The sequence below is a fragment of the Lepidothrix coronata genome, unplaced genomic scaffold, assembly GCF_001604755.1.
Source record: "Lepidothrix coronata isolate B3197 unplaced genomic scaffold, Lepidothrix_coronata-1.0 Scaffold53, whole genome shotgun sequence".
Classification (NCBI taxonomy): Eukaryota; Metazoa; Chordata; class Aves; order Passeriformes; family Pipridae; genus Lepidothrix; species Lepidothrix coronata.
In genome coordinates, this window is record NW_016690233.1 from 982,651 (window position 1) to 1,000,941 (window position 18,291).

An 18,291-nucleotide genomic window follows, 5' to 3' on the forward strand; every position below is an offset into this window, starting at 1 on the left:
CCGCCACGGCCCACCCCTCGAGCACGGCGGGAGCCTATCGGCGTGCGGGAGGGACGGAAGGCCCCGCCCTCGAGGCACCACGACCAGTCCGATGTCAGAGCACCCCATGAGTGACAGGGGAATGCGCCAGGTACCGGCCTATCAGGGGAAAGGCGGTGCCTGCGGCGGAGCTACACCCGTGGTGCCGTCAGGGAGGAACCAGCTCGCGGAGATGGGCGGACTCTGCCCTGGATTGACGGCCGGCGGAGCCATTCCGAGCGCAAGGAGCGAGAGAATGACACCAGAAGGCTCCAATCTGTTGGTGCGACTGCAGCGGAGGGTGGGCCAGAGCGGTCGGTGAGCTACGGGTGTTGGCTGCAGGTGGGTGCGCGCTGCTCGGAGGGAGCGCTCAGGGGGGACTGGCGCTTGGCCGGCTGCGGAGCGTTGGCAGTGCTGGAGGCCGCCACACCCCGCGGCTGGGCCCCGCGGTCGCGCTCTGAGAGCAAGGAAACCCTCTGCCCCATCTCGCGAGTCCTGCCAGAATTAGTCCTCCCTTAGAATGAACGGAGCCGCCGCGGGGCGCACGCGCGGGCGGCCTGGGCATGCGCAGTGGTGGCGCTGACGGCACCGCCCTCCCCCTGCGGGCGGGGCGGGGGCTATGGCGGCCGGGGCTGAGTTTGGGGGTGAGGAGGTTGGGGATGGCCGGTAACCCCGGCCAGGGCAGAAGGAACGTAGTTGCCCTGTAGCTTCTGACTGCACCCGGCTTTGTGCGAGACAGGGACGCGTTTATGCCGTGGGGGCGGGGGACTTTGGTTCTTGATGGCACCGTGACCGGTCAATGGCAAGTGATGCCCCCGGTGTCCCATCGCTGCCATCGGCGCATCCGGCTGAGATGTTGCCGTCAGCGCATCCATCCTGCTGGAGAGCCGTCCCAGCCCCTGGCAGAGCGGTCGCAGCGAGGTGGCCTCTGCCTGCCCTGGCCTCGCTGCCTTTTCTTGCCCAGAAAAGAGGAGCCGATTGTCCTCACAACAGATGCAACGCGCTGCATCATCCTGGTTGGGTTCTGGCTTCAAAAGATCTGTCTGAACAAAAGCCTCTTCTATCCCGTGCTCGTTGAGAGCACTAAGAGCTCCAATGGTTGTCAGAACAGGGTTCCCTCATGCCCTCAATTACAGGCCATCTGTAAATCCTCAGAAGGTAATAAATTCGTTTGCCCTTTGGTTCTGAAGTTGGACCATGGCTAAAAATTTAGGGCCTGTTTGAAAATTTATAGCCCTTCTTCTTGCTGCTTGCCTTTAGAAATACTTAATGCTTCAACCATTCTATACTGACCATGTACAAATGATGCAAAGGTATTGAAAATTATATTACTGCAGGTATTTCTTAGAATCCTCCTTTTATTGTTGCTGTTGTTTAGAATTCACAGCTCCCTGGTCATGGGGGAAAAGTGCTATTTCTACATGGGCCAGAAAGTCTTTCTGCCTAAAATACATCATAGTTATAACTGAGTATATGCTGCTCTTTGCAAAACATTTTAAACACAGAAGTAGCATTTGTGTAGAAATATGTTTCATCAAGGAAACATATGTTTCATCAAGGGTAATTATCATATTTCAAAATATTATTCCCATTTTTCTTCATGACTTCGTGAAGCAATCGATGGCATAATCTGTAGTATCCAAAGACAAAGTTAAGTGACAGCAAAAAAGGATTTAACACTGTCAAGAAAAAAAATCTAGGAAAATGCTATTCGCCAATATCAAACTGTAACTTACATTTCAAGCATTGTGATTTCCTTTTCGGAGCTTGCAGTTGTTATTTTTGCCAGAATTAGAAGTGTAGCATGGCATTTCAATTCCAGGGTTTTTTTCTGAAAATTAAAATTACAGTTCTTGATCTTTTTTAGCTAAGAAAATAATTTGCAAAGGAACGTGATGACTTTGAGAAACTTAGCTTTAGGATAAAATCCAGTCAGTTTTAGTTCTTATAAGTGATTATTGCTTTATCTTAATGGATTCATGTGTTTGTGAGAGAAGATGCATTTAACGATCCCTGCCTGCAGAGTAGGAATCTCCCACTTTTGGAATGCTTCCAGGGACCAGTGACATTTCATTCCTTCCTACTGATACCATGCTGGGGGTTTTTTCACGTTGGGTCTTTTTTCAATCACTTCTAAAGAACACAAAGCTTTAAAGTCTCTGTGTCACCTTTCAGTCTGAGAATACTGTCTCAATATGTATTATTGATAAATGCCACTTTTGTGGATTAAATGCCTCAGAATGTCACATGCATTTTTTCGATTGTCTAAAAATGATTGACTGAATATTATTTTTCATCGAAGTTCAGTTATTTATGAAGAAGCTGTGAGACTCAGTTGCATTGAAATTTCCAGACTAGAACCTGGAATTCTGTTAGTGTTTTCAATCTTAGACAGTTAATGACAATCAAAACATTAATACAATATAAAAGTACAGAACGTTTTACTCAGTATTTATAGTTTAGTTACATTTTAAACCACTCCTGTCTTTTTAGTCAGCAATTAGAAGTGTCACCAACTCCTTCAGCTATCTGTTCCACTCATACTCACCTTGGTGAATGTTAAATTAGATGTGTAGTGCAGAGCGATGTCTTTAAACCTTGTTAACAAATTATTAATTTCTCCCCTTTTGAATGGATAAGGAGTGAAAATAGCAAATCATCTTAATGGATATGTAGTAGACTTAATAATATAATACTTATTTTTAATATTAGATTTTAAAATGCTGACCTTGGCCTTTTCAAAACATAAATTAATGTACAATTAAATTTTGTATGAAAAAAAAATCTGAAACTTCTCTAGAGAAATGTATACAATTTTTTCATCTTCATTGCTCTTCCTTCTTCATAGGTACATAAATCATGGTGTAAAATATCAGCTCTTAACTATTTTTTAAAATCCTGTTATCCAGTAAGACATACTATCCAAGTTGGGAGAAGGCCAAGTGACAAACGTAATGTTCCACTGAAGAACAATTTATTTCTCATCAGACACCTGCTAAGAAGTATTAAGAACTATATTTTTTTAATTGTGAAAGGGTGTCATAGCACATCTGTATTGTGCTGTCAGATGAAGCAGACAGATTGTTTTACAATTGTTTCTAAATACCAAAGTACCAAAAAAAGGTTGTTGAGTTTAGACTTATTGCTAGCTATGTTGGTAGAGCAGAGAACAGTACTTGTACTTTCTAAGTGGCTCATGTAAGTTTGGTGTCCTTTGTGCTGGAAACAGTGTCGAGCTTCAGTCCTGTTACAAGTGTTTGGATGTGTTTATTGTCAGGCAGGCACAGCCATAATGTGTTTTTTCTGACAAGGTGATGACTTAGCTATATGTGATACTTATGTATACTCAGTACTTTCACAAAATAACATCCCCTAGGCTTTTTAAAAGTCACATGTATTTGTGTGTATATTTTTATCTTACTGTTATAAAGTGATCAAGCAGTTTGGTCTAAGCCTTTTCTGGTGTCTTTCTGTACCCTTATCCAGGTGTTTGTGCTCCATTCTTATTACACACGTTCTCCCTTTTTTAATAAATTTTCCTTGGTTATTCACTAAGAATTAATTGTACATCTTCCACCATTCTCAACTTCATCGGCACATTTAAACTTCTGTAACCATTTTATCTATCAGCTGTAGCAGCTAAGGCTATTTTGATTGTTGGTTTAGCAAAATCTCAGCAGAAGCGTTTATGAATATATGTACATTATATGTTCTGATCAGACCATTCGCAAACAAAAGTTCATCTCTGCTCAAAGTTCATTTCACAATTCTGTTTGTTTTGCTCTTTCAAATTGGGTGGAATGGATGTGAACACCATTTCTAGAAGGCAGATTGCAGAGATTATGATTTTAGTGTATGCTGTATGAGATATTCTGAAAAGGTCTGTCCTGGATGTTTTTGGTCTGCTATATGAATTTAACATGCTGTATTTGCAATCTCTTAGTATAATCTAGGATTAAACATATATCCAGGTTATTAAACTGATACTCAAAAGGGCACCTGGACTTGCCAAAGGAAAAGTATAAGCAAATAAATGACTCATTTCAATTTCTTCTACGTACAGAATTGTAAGAACATTTAAGAAGGATTGTTGATGGTGCCAACTAAAAGAAAATCATCAAAAATTTATGTCTTTAACTGTCTTTGGAAAGGGATCATTAGCATTGGTGAAGTAAAACAATTCCTCTAGAAAATCGGTGAGTGATTTTGGCAGCTGTTCACATGGTGTTGATGTCAGTTAAACATCTTCTTGTAGCTTTTTACCAATAGCTTAGATACGACTAAGAGGAATGTGTGTATATCTCATATCATGACTATGGACTTATCAGACTTCTCAGTGTGGTTACCTAACATCTGTGACAACAAGCTCATTGTGTCCTAGACTCCTCTGTCCCTTATTGTCTTGGGAAGAGGACAGTGTTAAATCGGGCAAGGAGTTGGAACTAGATGATCTTTAAGGTCCCTTCCAACCCAAACCATTTTATGATTCTAAAACAGAGGAGTCTTGTAAACAGCAGAACTAATGAGGTTTGGGTCCTTATTAGTGGATTCTGTGACAGACTATAATACTCTTCCCTTAGAGCTCCCAGGTGGTCCCTGATTTCATCCACCATAATGAACAAAGTGAGCTTACTGTCCGTAAGGCTGCTCTGTGGCCACACATAGGCTGGCCGTTGCTTGCTACTTAGCTTTCAAGCATTCAGAATGCCCTGCCCCTCAACTGGAGATCTGCACAGATAGCTCTGAGAGGTACATATATGTCCCCCAATCGTGTATTATATGGGGTTGACCTTAATAACTGTGAAGTTTTTATGGCATTTCCCTGTAATGGTCAACTGGCCCCTTGTTTGAGGTGGCTTTCAAGCAAAAAAAAACTTAGGGCAAGCGTATTAAGGGAGTTTAGCTTTGGAATTGTTTTGGATTCTCTTTGGTTTTTTTTTTTGTTTTAGAAAACCAGGCTAATAGCTAATGGGGCATTTGTGAGTGTAAGATGTGTAAACATCCAGGATGTGAGCAGGGGAGCTTTGTCAAGTGGTGTATGATTGGGTCACGTACAGCAGTGCTCAGGGTTTCATGTGTCATGTTACGGGAGATGCTGGAAGGATGGTTGCTCTACAGCACAGCCATATGCTAAGAAACAAAAATAGGAGTTCCCAACTCTAAGGGACCACCTACTGGAGTTTGGTTTGTGCTAATCCATATAAAGACAGGCTTTGAAATTGGAATCCTGTGGAGTTAATAGAGCAAATAAAAGGAGGCTTGTAGCCCAACTTTCCTGAGCTACAGACCTATGCAACATATGTCTGCACCCTCTATGTTTTCTACCCTTTTGTCAGTAACTTGATCAAATATTTATTAAAAAACCTCTATTGATTAATTCATATAGCTTTGTAGAAGAAAGTATGAAATAATTATAAATGCTAGTTGGCCTCGTTTAACATACCAAGTTTTAGCTGAATTGTTAAGATAGTTTGGAGGGCTCTAAAATCATTAACAGATTCAGTAGAGTGGTAAATTAGTACCAAAATTACCATATAAATCAGGAATTGCCTACACGAAAGATGAGAATTGAATTTTTTTAATATGTATTTTCTTAATGGAGGCAAGAGTGAATTAGGCTAAGTCATAGCACGATATTCATTACTACATTACTGAATGGTGGACAAAAATATTAAAGATACACTGCTGAATTTTGCTTTTAATAAAACAATGAGACACTGCTATTAGAGATTAGAATTAGGATGCACTAGATGTCCTGCAAACTGGAGTAGTGAGACAATGATGAGATCTTAACCATAATATTGTACAACAAATCTGATATCAGTGAAGAAACTTTAAGATCAAACTAGAGTGGATGAAGAGAAAACTGCAAGAAATAGGAAGGAAAAACAAAAATTCAGTCTTATAAATGGACCTCGGAAAATTTGACAATTATTCACTCTAATGAAAGTTGAGAGAAGATATCAATGCTCTTGATAATTAAAAGAGTGAAGAAATATACAACAGAAAATTAAGTCAAATTACAATTTAACAGAAGAACAAATATATGTAAGCATTAATAAATTGATTCTGTAATTAAGAAGTTTTCAGTCTCGACACCAGTGTACTGGGATAGTCTTTTTTTGTGGTAATAGTGTGGTAAAAGAAAACTTTCTGGAACTTAGACTGCTTTTATGAAAGTGATTATATGATGTTTTTTGCCTAAAATAGCAGAGATGGACTTGATGACAGTAGGTGTTGCTGTGGTCATTATACAAAGATAAATATTACTGAAATTGGTAATTTTACCTACTAAAAAAAAGTTGTAGGTTGAAGCTTGTTATAGAAATTACATATAAAAGGAGAAAGATGCCTACTATCTATTTTCAGTTCCAGAATTTTGTGAAAAGGTTTTGTTTAGAAGAAATGTTACTTTATGATTTATTGAAGTTGGGGTTTATGAGGCCATACATTATCAGAATAAATGGTGGTCTTGTTCTTCTGTATTTTCCTAGTTCCTCAGGCTTAGAATGGAAAGAGTGAATACGTGAGATTGTCTGGCCATGGGAAGGAGAAGATGCCTGCTGCACGGGTGCCAGTGCTGGCAGCAAGATCACTGGATCTCTTCTATTCCAGGAGACATGGAGGTCTATTTGTGGTTGGAGCTACCTGACTAGATAAAGCATAGATCAGTCTGCTGTGAAAGTACCTCCCATGAGGAAGATTGCCTGATGGTTTAGTTTGCTCTGAATGTATCATGTTATCAGATAAGCCTTTTCATGAAATCAAAAACCAGACCCAGTATTCTGGTTTCTGAGCTTGGCTTGGAATTTTTTTATCCCCTTGTCAATTCAGGTGGGCCATTATCTGTTGCTAATTTTAATTGGAACTGTGGAAGTAAAATCCTGGAATAAAACTTGCAATGCTTCTTTAAGCTTTAGAATAGGCAACCTTGACTCAGATTTGCAGTAAGGGCAGTTTATGCATCTGCAGCGTATAAATAGCTCTTTAAATATGTGTAAATAAAATATACTCATGTTTAAAGCTTCTTTATGTTGACAAAGTGGAGTAAAATATTTTCACTGTAAAAAACAGTTAAAGCCATCATGGCTAGGCTTTGCGAACGAAGATTTGGGAAGGCTCTATCCATATTTGCTACAGGCACGCTGGTGGCTTATGAGGCCAATACGTGACAGACATATCCGATTGCAAAAGGCACAGCAGAAAGACTCCTTAGATGGTGTATTCTGCAATACACGATTCTTTCTGCGCTGCCTTTTTTCCTCGAGAGTGATCCTGCGTGTGTTCTCGAAGGAGACAGCTGCGTTATAGATGGTGTGTCTCCGGGCCTCCCGATTTGAGGCCAGAGTAGACCAGTTATGGTGATCAATATGGCCAAGGCTGAGATGTTGTTTCAGGGAGTCCTTGTATCTTTTCTTCGGGGCTCCTCTCATGCGGCAGCCAGTGGCAAGTTCACCATAAGCCAACTTACCATAGAAAAAGTACACTTCAGGATGGGGATTTTCACCAGAACCAAAACATGGCTGCTGAAAGGGAGATTGCACTGTCTTAAGTTTAAATGGGTTCTGAAGCCAGTTAATTTACACCACTGTAAATGAAGCTTACAGTGGGCAAACATACAGCTACCTAGCAAGACCAGAGCTACGAGACAAAATCAGTTTCAATTGACTAAACACTCAAAGGTGTACTGTCACCAAACTGTCTCTAAGTGACCTTATTTGGTAAGCCCCAGCAATCCTGTGATTCGGCCAGGCTGTTGGTGTTCATTTGTATTCTGTTATTTCAGTCCGGAGTGCCTCATGGGAATTCAGGTAGGAAGCAGTCTAGTAGCCTGTATCTCCCTTCCACTGCAAGCTGTAGAAAGATGAGCCTTTTGGAATCTAAAATATATAAGAAAGTGTTCTTTTTCCAACTTCATTGTACATTAAATTGTAAGAGTTTGGGTTTTTTTGAGGGTAACCCCGGACTAATCTTTCTCTTAAATGCCCCTTAAAAATTTTATCACACTCCTTGATGTGCTTCCTGTGGACTTTACTGGAAAAATTCCTGCAGGTGGGTATTATTTGTAGAGTTGTTCCTTGATATGTGGCAGATATTTTACTTTTCAAAATAGGCTGTGTGTATATATTTTACAAAGGAGTATTGTGTAAAAGTCACTTATAACACAAATTTCTAACTGTGCATAGGACTTATAAACTAAATTCAACATTGGGAACTTTTTTGTTTGTTTTATGGTCTATTGATTTTGCTTGTTTTTTTTTTTTTTAATAAGACTGTAGAATCAATTCCTTATTTTTCCATTTCAGGAATAGATTGAAGAAAACATGGCCAATCAACGGGATTACATTAGCAGACCTATTTGCAATGGGATTTCTGTTCCTGAAAATAAAATCAATTCCTTAGTGGCTGAAGGTCATGGACAACAGATTCTAAAAGTACTACAAAAGTTCAGAGAACAAAATATATTTTTTGATTTTAAAATTGTCGTGAAAGATGAAATAATTCCCTGTCATCGTTGTGTACTGGCAGCATGCAGTGATTTTTTCAGGTAAACCCAAATTTGGCATGAGTTTGCAGGAAATAGATTCTAAGTTCTCTGGGGGGAAAGAAATATAATTTCCCCCTCAAAAAAAAAAAAAGAATCACAACTTACATACATGTGGAGAGTTTTGAGCAAAGCGTTCAAACATCATTTTAAGGATACACCAGGTGCATCTGTTTGTATTTCCAAAGTGCCACGAGGACTCTGTGAATTCAGACAGCAGTGCATACTCTGAAATACAAGCTTCGTACCATAAGTGTGTGGTTCTGCTCTTGGGTAGAACTGACACAAGTTACGTATATTTAAGTGTTACTTGTTGGCCGTATCAGTACTTAAAGGTCTGCAAGGATATTGTTTGACTTTGTATTGGACAGTCTATGTACTTTGACACATATCTAGTGAAACATAACATTATAAATACATCCATTGAGCAATTGTGGATGAATTGTACATGGTTTTGGAATGGGACTGCATTTTGTTTGTCTAAGATGAATGGTTGGTCTATAGATTGTCTTCAGTTAAGACAGATGTATTTAAACAGATGTACTTTTTCTAAACTACAGATTTCAGCCTTTCAGCATGAAATGGATCTGTCATCTTCCTTCTGGTGCTTAAAGCTATATGCTCTTAAGGAACAGCTAGATCATTCACATACAGAATATTAATTTATGAAGAACCTTGCTAGCCTTTTTATTAGTGAGTCTCAAACTTGCGATTCAACACGGAAAGTCTGTTTCTGAATACAGTGTTAAATAAAACAAAGCTAATACTCTTAACAATGAAAAAATGGGCTACTGGAAATGAGTTAATGACCTCGATTCAGTTGCCCAAGGTCACTCATAGGTGACAAGTGTTATTTTCAAATGTTCTGGAATATCCCATGTTCTATGGGAGACTGCCATATCTGACAGAAGATAGCTAGAGATACGCTTAGAATTACTGAAAAAAAAGGAGAAATCAGATGAAATTTCAGAGAGCAATTTCTCCCCTGTAGCAGCACATTTGGTTTTTCTCTGACACAAAGAACTACTTGCATTTGTTTCTTCACTACTTGCCAGCACAAAGATGCTCTGGTAGAAAGAAATATTAGGATGAAATAGCTTCCAGTGGTAATTTTTAGAACTGAACTTATGCACATGGTAACGTATGTGTCCTTTTCACTACCTACAGGCTCTTCAGATGAAAATTTGGTAGGAAAGATCTCTCCCTACTGCAAAGAGTTGATAATAGCAGCCATCAGATTCATAAGTCATCCTTGATTTCAAGGCCCATTTTTTACCTTCAAGGAGGAAAAAGTACTTAAGTCCACTACATACGTTTTAAAACAGAACACCTTTTGTCTTCCTTGGCCTTTGGACTTCTCCTAATTTTTGTTTCCTTGTGTAAACCCGAGATTCAGCAATATTTTGATCTTTACTTGTTAACTTTCAGAGTCAAGGCCTTTGCCTATATTGCTCTCCTACTGGTATTGTTCCGTTGCTATTTTACTCTGTAATTAGAGATTTATATCATAGCTCTTGGGTTAATGAAGAAAGGATTCTAAGTGTCATCATTTAGTATGCAAAAAGGTCTTTGGGACATGGGTGTCTCACTGTAATTTTATGTTCTTGCTCAGGAAGTCAAGCATCTTCCTGCTTTACCAGATGTTTACTTCCCAAAGAAGATGCTATACACAGTTTGTTTTTTTTTTCTCTTTGGCTTCAGAAAAGGAAGCAATTTTAAAAATCCCATACTATAGAGATACTTATTGTATAACTGAACTATAATACTTTCTGTTTAACATGAAATATCCATGATATATTAATAATCCAGATTCTATACTTAGCGTCTGGTAATTTATTTGAATCTTCCTCCACTATCATCTTTTGTCAAATTCAGAAGCCATTGCTATCCCTGATGCTTAGGGTAGGGCAAGGGATATTGCAGCACTATTCTGTTGCCAGCACTTTCTGCTTGAAAATCTTTAGTTAATTTATCTTGCCATGTTAGATTGTGTGAAATAGTTAAATGTTATTACATATTTAGAATAAAGTAGTTAAAGTCGTAATAAAATTTCCACAAATGTACTTATCAATAATTCATTCCACAATTTCAATTGTCATTGTATTCAGTCACAATCTACTTTCTGCACAGTTTCATTGTGTCATGCAATCCTATGTCAAAACCTCATTTTTTTCTGACACTGGCCTGTACTCAAACATCTCTCTGTCAACTCTAAAGCAAGAATTAAGTTTCCTCATGTTTTGTCTCCTTATTCACCCCTCACATACTTTTTATTTCCAAGGAATGTGCCCATCATCCATCCTGCCATTTACTTAGGCTGCAATTTGGAAGGCTTTTTTTCACTTAATTTTATGTATTCAACGACAGTGCATGACCTAAATCATGGGCCTTTTTTTACTCTGTATTTTTTAAATTAGCCTTTTCTTTCCTAAGCTGTTGAAACCGATGCTATCCTGAACAATTTCACATTTTCTCTCACACCAAGAGCTGCAGACTTCATTGCTCTCTGTGAAAATCCATACAAAATGCAGGTGCAGCTATCATGAATATGCTATCATGCAGCATATTCAAAGCCACCACTTTGAATATGTTCTTATCACCGCTCCTTTTCTCTTCAAACATACCAAGTAAATGCATTGTTCTTTCTTATAAGAACTTCCATACTTTTAACGTATTTTAGATCAGCCCACCTTATTATACTCCTCTGCTGCTTGCTAAGTCTTTAATTCGTGTGTATATCTTCTATATTTTATTTGCAGAGCCATGTTTGAAGTTAATATGAAAGAACGAGATGATGGCAATGTTACTATTAGTAATCTATCACCCAAGGCAGTGAAAGCTTTTCTTGATTACGCTTACACAGGAAAAACAGAGATAACGAATGATAATGTGGAAATGCTCTTCCAACTGTCATCATTTCTTCAAGTTTCACTCCTTTCCAAAGCTTGCAGTGACTTTCTAATAAAAAGTATTGATCTCGTGAATTGCCTACAGTTGCTTTCTCTATCAGAAAGTTATGGGTCCATCCGCTTGTTTGATCATGCGCTAGATTTTGTACAGCACCACTTTTCATTGCTGCTCAGATCAAGTGATTTTTTGGAGATGAATTTTGAAATATTACAAAAATGTCTTGAGGCTGATGAGCTAAATGTCCCTGAGGAAGAATCAGTGTTGAAAGCTGTCCTCCAGTGGACCAAACACAACTTAGAAACACGGCAGAAATACCTGCCTAATTTGATTAAAAAAGTGAGACTACACCAGTTACCTGAAAAGACTTTGCAGGACTTTCTGCATTCTGAAGAACACTTACTTAAGAGTGCTAATTGCTCAGTAATAATCAGTGATGCAGTTAAAAGTGTGCAAAACTTCAGTGGACTGTTTCCAGATGCACGTCCTTCAACAACAGAAAAATATATATTTGTTCATAAAACTGATGAAGATGGAGAAAACAGACATACATTCTGCTACAACATCAAAACAGATAAATGGAAGGAACTACCACATACACACATGATTGATCTACCAGGGTCAAGTTTATCTAGCTATGGAGAAAAAATATTTATAACTGGAGGATGCAAGGGGAATTGTTACAGGACTGTCAGGCTTCATATTGCTGAACCGTTTCATGATGCCACTGACCAAACCTGGTGCTACTGCCCAGTCAGCAATGAATTCTCCATTGTGTCAGCTATGAAAAAACCAAGGACAATGCACACATCTGTTGTAACCTTAAATCAGCTCTTTGTAATAGGTGGAAAGACCAGAGGAGCTCAAGAAACTCGAAGTCTTTTGGATGTGGAATCCTATAATCCTCTTTCCAAAGACTGGAAATCTGTAAGTCAATTACCAAGAGGTATCTACTATCCAGAAGCAAGTGCATGTCAGAACATAATTTATGTCCTTGGCTCAGAAGTAGAGATTACTGATGCCTTTAATCCATCTCTTGACTGTTTCTTTAAGTATAATGCCATGACTGATCAGTGGTCTGAGCTTGTAGCAGAATTTGGGCAGTTTTTCCATGCAACTCTAATCAAAGCTGTTCCAGTGAACTGCACATTGTACATATGTGATCTCTCCACTTACAAGGTCTACAGTTTTTGCCCAGAAACCTGTGTTTGGAAAGGGGAAGGATCTTTTGAATGCGCTGGCTTTAATGCAGGGGCAGTTGGGACAGAAGACAAAATTTATATACTAGGTGGTGATTATGCTCCAGAAGAAATCACAGATGAAGTTCAAGTCTACCATAGTAGTAGGTCTGAGTGGGAAGAAGTTTCACCAATGCCAAGAGCCTTAACTGAGTTTTACTGTCAGGTCATTCAGTTTAATAAATATAGGGACCCCTGGTCACCTGTACTGACAATTTGCTCTGGAGAATTTTGAAACTCCTGAATCAACAGAATCTATTTAAATGCACAAGTTTTAGAACAGATTTTTAAGTATTCATTTACAGATGGAGAAATATGTACCTGTTTGTTTAAATCTTCAGTTTAAATTGTATGTTGTAGGATTGCTTTTGGAAGAGTCCATTAACATGTCATTCGTGCTTGTTATTATATAGAAAGTATTAATTTTCTATACAACTCTTCTCTGTAATTAATAATTTTGAAAATTATGTTACTTTTCAAAAAAGAATAGTCATGAGGAATTCATTGTGTAATATGTGCCATTATGTCTGTAATATTCGCAGTTGTCCCAGTAGACAAATTGCTAAATGAGAAAACTGACTGTGATACTGTTTGCCCTATGTAACTTAAGTTTAAAAGAAATCTACATTAGTTGTTGTTTTATTTAGATTTTTTATATTCATAAAACTGTAAGAGGAATTAATTGTCAACTTTATCTTATCAGAATGACCTTAGCAAGGGCAAGAGCCAAAGTGACCTTCACAGCATTAAAACCAGGTATCTAACTTGAAGAGACTGATAATTGCTGTCATCTTACTTCAGCTCTTCAGTTTTACCCGTTTTTCTCCATCCTTGTGCCTTAGTAGTAGCTCTATTTTCTGTTTCCATCCCATTACCTGTAGCAAGATAAACTTCAGTAACATACTGCAGAGTGGGCAAGATTTCTACAGGATGGATGATTCATGTGATATCTTTGTTTCAGTCATGTTGTTAACTAAAGAAAAAACCCTTCAGGATGTTTTCTAACAGAAGTCTTCCATCTCTGAAGTCTCCAATGCTACCTACTAAGCAGTCACCAGGCTGCTTATAGCAGCAAGCTGTAAAATAAATTGTAGTTGTTGCTTTGGTTAACTATGGGAGAAGTTTGTATCTTGTCATACATCAAATACAAAGTTACAAAACTACACCTGTATTAAAAGTCAAAGTAAATAGTATTTCTGAGGTGAAAAATCTTCTGGAGTGGTTTAAATGAATTAAAACACTTGTACTTCATGGTCATTTTAAGTGTTAAAATATTACATAGTAAACACTACATAATATATTGCTTGATAAACTTTCAGTAGTCATATATTATAATGTTAAAATTGTAATGGACTTTTAGTATTAATATTAATCTAGGCATACATCGTGAAGTAAATTTGATCTCATGCTTACAAAGGGGGCCCTCTTTCTGACAGGAGAACAGTGAAATTAGCTAGGTTTCATAAATTCATTTGTAATCTTCTACAGCCTGAGAATTTTCTTTTTGTACTAGGTATTCAAATAAGACACTGAGAGCCCTTATGTTCCTTATAAATATCATGTAAGCAGTAAGGTTGTCCTATGCCAGACAGAATGGTTCTAAACATCTAAGCATACCTTTTCCAAGCAGTTTAAAAATTAATAAAGTTTAGTGAGGCATCTGAAACATCTCTCATATGACTTGAGACGACTGTGCCAAGTTTATTATCACATCACTACTGCATGTACTTTTTGCAAAACTCAAGCTCAATATTAATGCTTAAAGCTTAATATTGCCTAGAACATACTTTTGTTTTAAACAGTAAACAATGGAATTCTGTGATTAATTCTATAATTTGTTATCAGATACCTTTATAAATTTACGTAACATTCATTATAACTATTTTCATAAGTACCTAAATTAAAATTATTCAGATTTGGGGAACATATTAATAGAGAAGAACCCTTCCACTCAATAATTCATTTGTATTAAGATGTGTGTCAGTTCTGTAGAAGTAAATCGCTGCTTGTTACAATATTTCAGGCAACTACCACATTTATTTTGCTTTTTGCATAGTGAATCTCCAAATCATATTGTAACTACAATTAGCTAGGTAACCTCTACAATCATCTTATGGAAATGTAAATATTTTTATATTGGAACACAACTTTTTATTAGTACAAAGCAAATGTATTGAGTAGTATTGAGTAGAGAGAGGAAGAATACTATTCTTGCTTACTGAAACTCTAGAAGAAAAATAAGACACATAGGAGAAGAGTAGTGTTAGTATTAATAAAAGCTACTCAGCATAGCTTAAAGACTTCATTGACCATTAATTACTGCAGCTTGTCACATCGGAATATAAGGTCCAGTTCTCTTTTGCTTGTTTATTTGTGTTGGTTTTATACCTGAGTATTGTGAGTATGCAGTTTATGCAATGACAGAAGTAACATACTATACCCATAGTACATGGGTATAAATAGCTATGCAAATTGGAAAAGACTAGAGAATTGCAAGGGTTTTTTAATTGCCACTGTCATGACCAAATTGCTGGATCACATAAACAGTGAGTGAGTCAGTCAGTAATTCAGGTAATACTCTTTCCCCCAAGTTTTTTGTTACAGCAGCTTTTTTTGGCAGTCTTCCATCCAGCTACTTGCCATATATATTAAGACTCTAGCATAGGACTTCAGACAGAGCAATGACATATGAGATAAATTAGTGTAGATAGTGAAAACTGAATGAAGCTTAATTGGGAAAATAGACATGCTTCTTTAATATTCTACGCTACACTTGCACAGGAACTAATGTCAGTTCCCAGTTTGACAGATCATTCATGGATTTCACATGGAGTTGAGCTTTTTTACTCAGTGATCAGGAAATAGAGTAGTAGTGTCAATTACTTTCTAGCATTGCTTACAGAAAAGTTACTGTGAAATAAGACTGGTTTTCTTCAGTTAGGCAGGGAAGCCTGTACTACAGATCTCACAAAAGCAAAGAAGGTCATTTGCCACAATTCCACAGACAAAGTATTAAATCTGGTAGCAGAATTGAATGCAGAAGAAGCTGTGTTAGAAAGTTATGGTTAAAAATTAGGCTTTCTGGTAGAATTAAAGGCCTATATTCCAAACCCTGTGATTGATTGCTAAAGATGTAAGAAATCTCAATAAACTCAGCTACACTGACTAATATGGATTATTTGCATGAATAACTGCTGTAGGTCTGGATCAAATAGATTTTTCATTCTACTTTACACAACTGTTATGCGATTTAAAAAAGGTCAGAAAGTCAGTACAAAGCGAGTTTTTCTATATCTTTTCTGACTTTTCAAAGCTCACAGTACTTTACGAAAAAGTACCTTCCTTAAAAAATAGTTGATGACTAATGATTACCAATGTTCTCACTGAAATAGAGTAAGATGTTTAAAACAAATTGCATGTAAAGTTATAATTACTATTTGCACTTAAACGATGTAACCAAAACATTTCTAATAGTATTCTATTTTATGTCACAGAACACATTATAAGCATGACCAGTATAATATACATGGAGATAATATATATTATATGTGGGATTTTAATATCCAGTGATGATTATATTGGATAATCTTAATTTTTAAAGAATGCTATCAAAACATTTAGCACTTTGATAATGTTATCACACTGGTTTAGTTGTTAAAATAAATATCAATTATTCAGGTGTTGATTATGTTTGCACAGACCTGATGATTATTATTTATTTACTAATTTTTGGTTTTCTATATTCAAAATACATTTTTAGTAAGTCAGTTTATTGCTGTTAAAAATTTATTATATGCACTAAATGGAGTAGATTTACCAGGTCAGATTTATTTACGGTATTACTCCATGAAGAAAGCTGTTTACCTCCTCTGGTTAGTACTAGCTAGTAGGCAAAGTATAGGCTGTAGAACATGCTGACTGCAGTTTGTAATGTGGAGTATAATTGTAGATGTTTCTGTTTGTAGGTGACCAACAGGAGGCAGCATAAGATCTATTTTAATTAAAACAGCCTGAAAACAAGGATATATTTCACATTATTTATACTTGACCATTATGCTCAATTTACTTTTTTTTCCTTCTAACATCCAATAAAGCATAGAGATCACTTACATTTTGCTGCTGCCTGGGCTCTGCTGATATGTGGAAAGTATGATACTACATGTTTGCCAAGATGTTCGTTCTTTTGTGAATAAAAGCACTGAGCAACCAAATCCTTCTCAAGTCTGATTTCTTTTTTCAGTCAGTTTCAAAATACTAAGAATCTACAGTGTTTCTAATGTGGTTAACTCCTTTTTTTTTTCTCCCCTTTTTTTTTTCCAACTGGAGAACATTTTGAATGTTAGATTATAAGCAAAAATGCAGTTAGCATGCATGAAAACTGCAGTGAGGGGGTTTTGTGATTATCCTTGGACCTTGTATTTGTATATCATTTGCATGAGTTGTTGTTCCCCTGCTGAAAAGTTCCAAGTTTAGCATTGTAAGGTACTCATTTAAATTGGGTTGTTGTTTTTTTTTCTTTATTAGATCCATACAGATCAGATTGATAATACAGGGGCTTTTTAACAGTTTAAGTATTGCAAATGATTAGGTATTTAGTTTTACTGAAATAGACTTCCATGCTATTAGAAGTATGGAATAAAAGGAAAATACAAGCTACTTAGTCTAAAATTCACATGCAAAGGGTGCAGAAATGGCATCAATACAAAGTGAGGGAGCCCTAGGTTCTCTTGCATTCTTCCAAAACTTAAAATTCTGTAAGCCTCAAACCTCTTTATAGATAAAATAGACTTACAGTAACACAAATTAAGCTTCCAGTGCTCCAAGGCCTTTGCCCCACAGCTAGCAAAAGCCATTTGGAGATACCTCCAAAGTGTTCCAACAGCGTTCACAATGTTAAAAGCTTATATTGAACAACGAAGGAATAAACAGACCAAATTTGAGAGCTCTAATTGTGTAACCCTGTGGACAATGAGAAGACAGTTACATATGAATGTTCTACAGAACTAGGGAATTCACCATGGACTTGAACAATTCACATCTGAACTATAAGCCATATGGTGGGGCTTCTCCTATTGTCATCAAAAGCAAGTAATTGAATAAAGTACACAGAAATTATACATAAATTCAAGACATATTCTACATGAATGAAGGAGGTCCAAGGATTTTTGTTGGAGGAAGCTAGCATACACCAAGATTTTTCACCAGTGATCAACAGTCTCCATAATAGTGGAGTAACAATAGAGGGAGAAAATAGAGCTATTTAGAATTATGTGCATAGGTACTCTAGGAAATCATATGCTTCCTCATGAAAATTATTCTAATGGATACTAATCATATTTAGTGGTTTTGTGCTTCGCAATAAAAGAAGGACACTTAATGAGGTGTAATTAGGACTAATTATTTTTGCAACGTGGCAGAGGTTCACATTGGTAATGACTTCCACTTTCCATCGTTTTTCCATCTACTTGCACCTGAAACTAGGATGAAGTAGCTTGCAAGACCTTTAGGGCACACTTGAATCTCATTTCTGAGCACTGACAAAATACTAATAATAATGTAAATGAAAACCTAGTTCATACATAG

The 18,291-nt window shown here is 37.2% G+C and overlaps 1 protein-coding gene across 9 annotated transcripts; it reads left to right on the top strand.

Annotated features, from left to right (window-relative positions):
• Nucleotides 1–40: 40 nt before the first annotated feature.
• On the top strand, nucleotides 41–16,919 carry KBTBD3 (kelch repeat and BTB domain containing 3). Of its 9 annotated transcripts, none has more exons than XM_017815990.1 (5): nucleotides 45–360; nucleotides 4,082–4,214; nucleotides 6,513–6,852; nucleotides 8,325–8,566; nucleotides 11,323–16,919. In XM_017815990.1, exons 4-5 carry the CDS (start codon nucleotides 8,343–8,345, stop codon nucleotides 12,941–12,943), a joined length of 1,845 nt encoding a protein of 614 aa, XP_017671479.1. In that variant the 5' UTR covers nucleotides 45–360; nucleotides 4,082–4,214; nucleotides 6,513–6,852; nucleotides 8,325–8,342; the 3' UTR covers nucleotides 12,944–16,919. The 9 variants fall into 9 exon arrangements, with proteins under 9 accessions (XP_017671485.1, XP_017671479.1, XP_017671478.1 ...); XM_017815991.1 differs by lacking the exon at nucleotides 45–360 and adding an exon at nucleotides 656–1,176; XM_017815989.1 differs by lacking the exon at nucleotides 4,082–4,214.
• The last annotated feature ends 1,372 nt before the right edge of the window (nucleotides 16,920–18,291 follow it).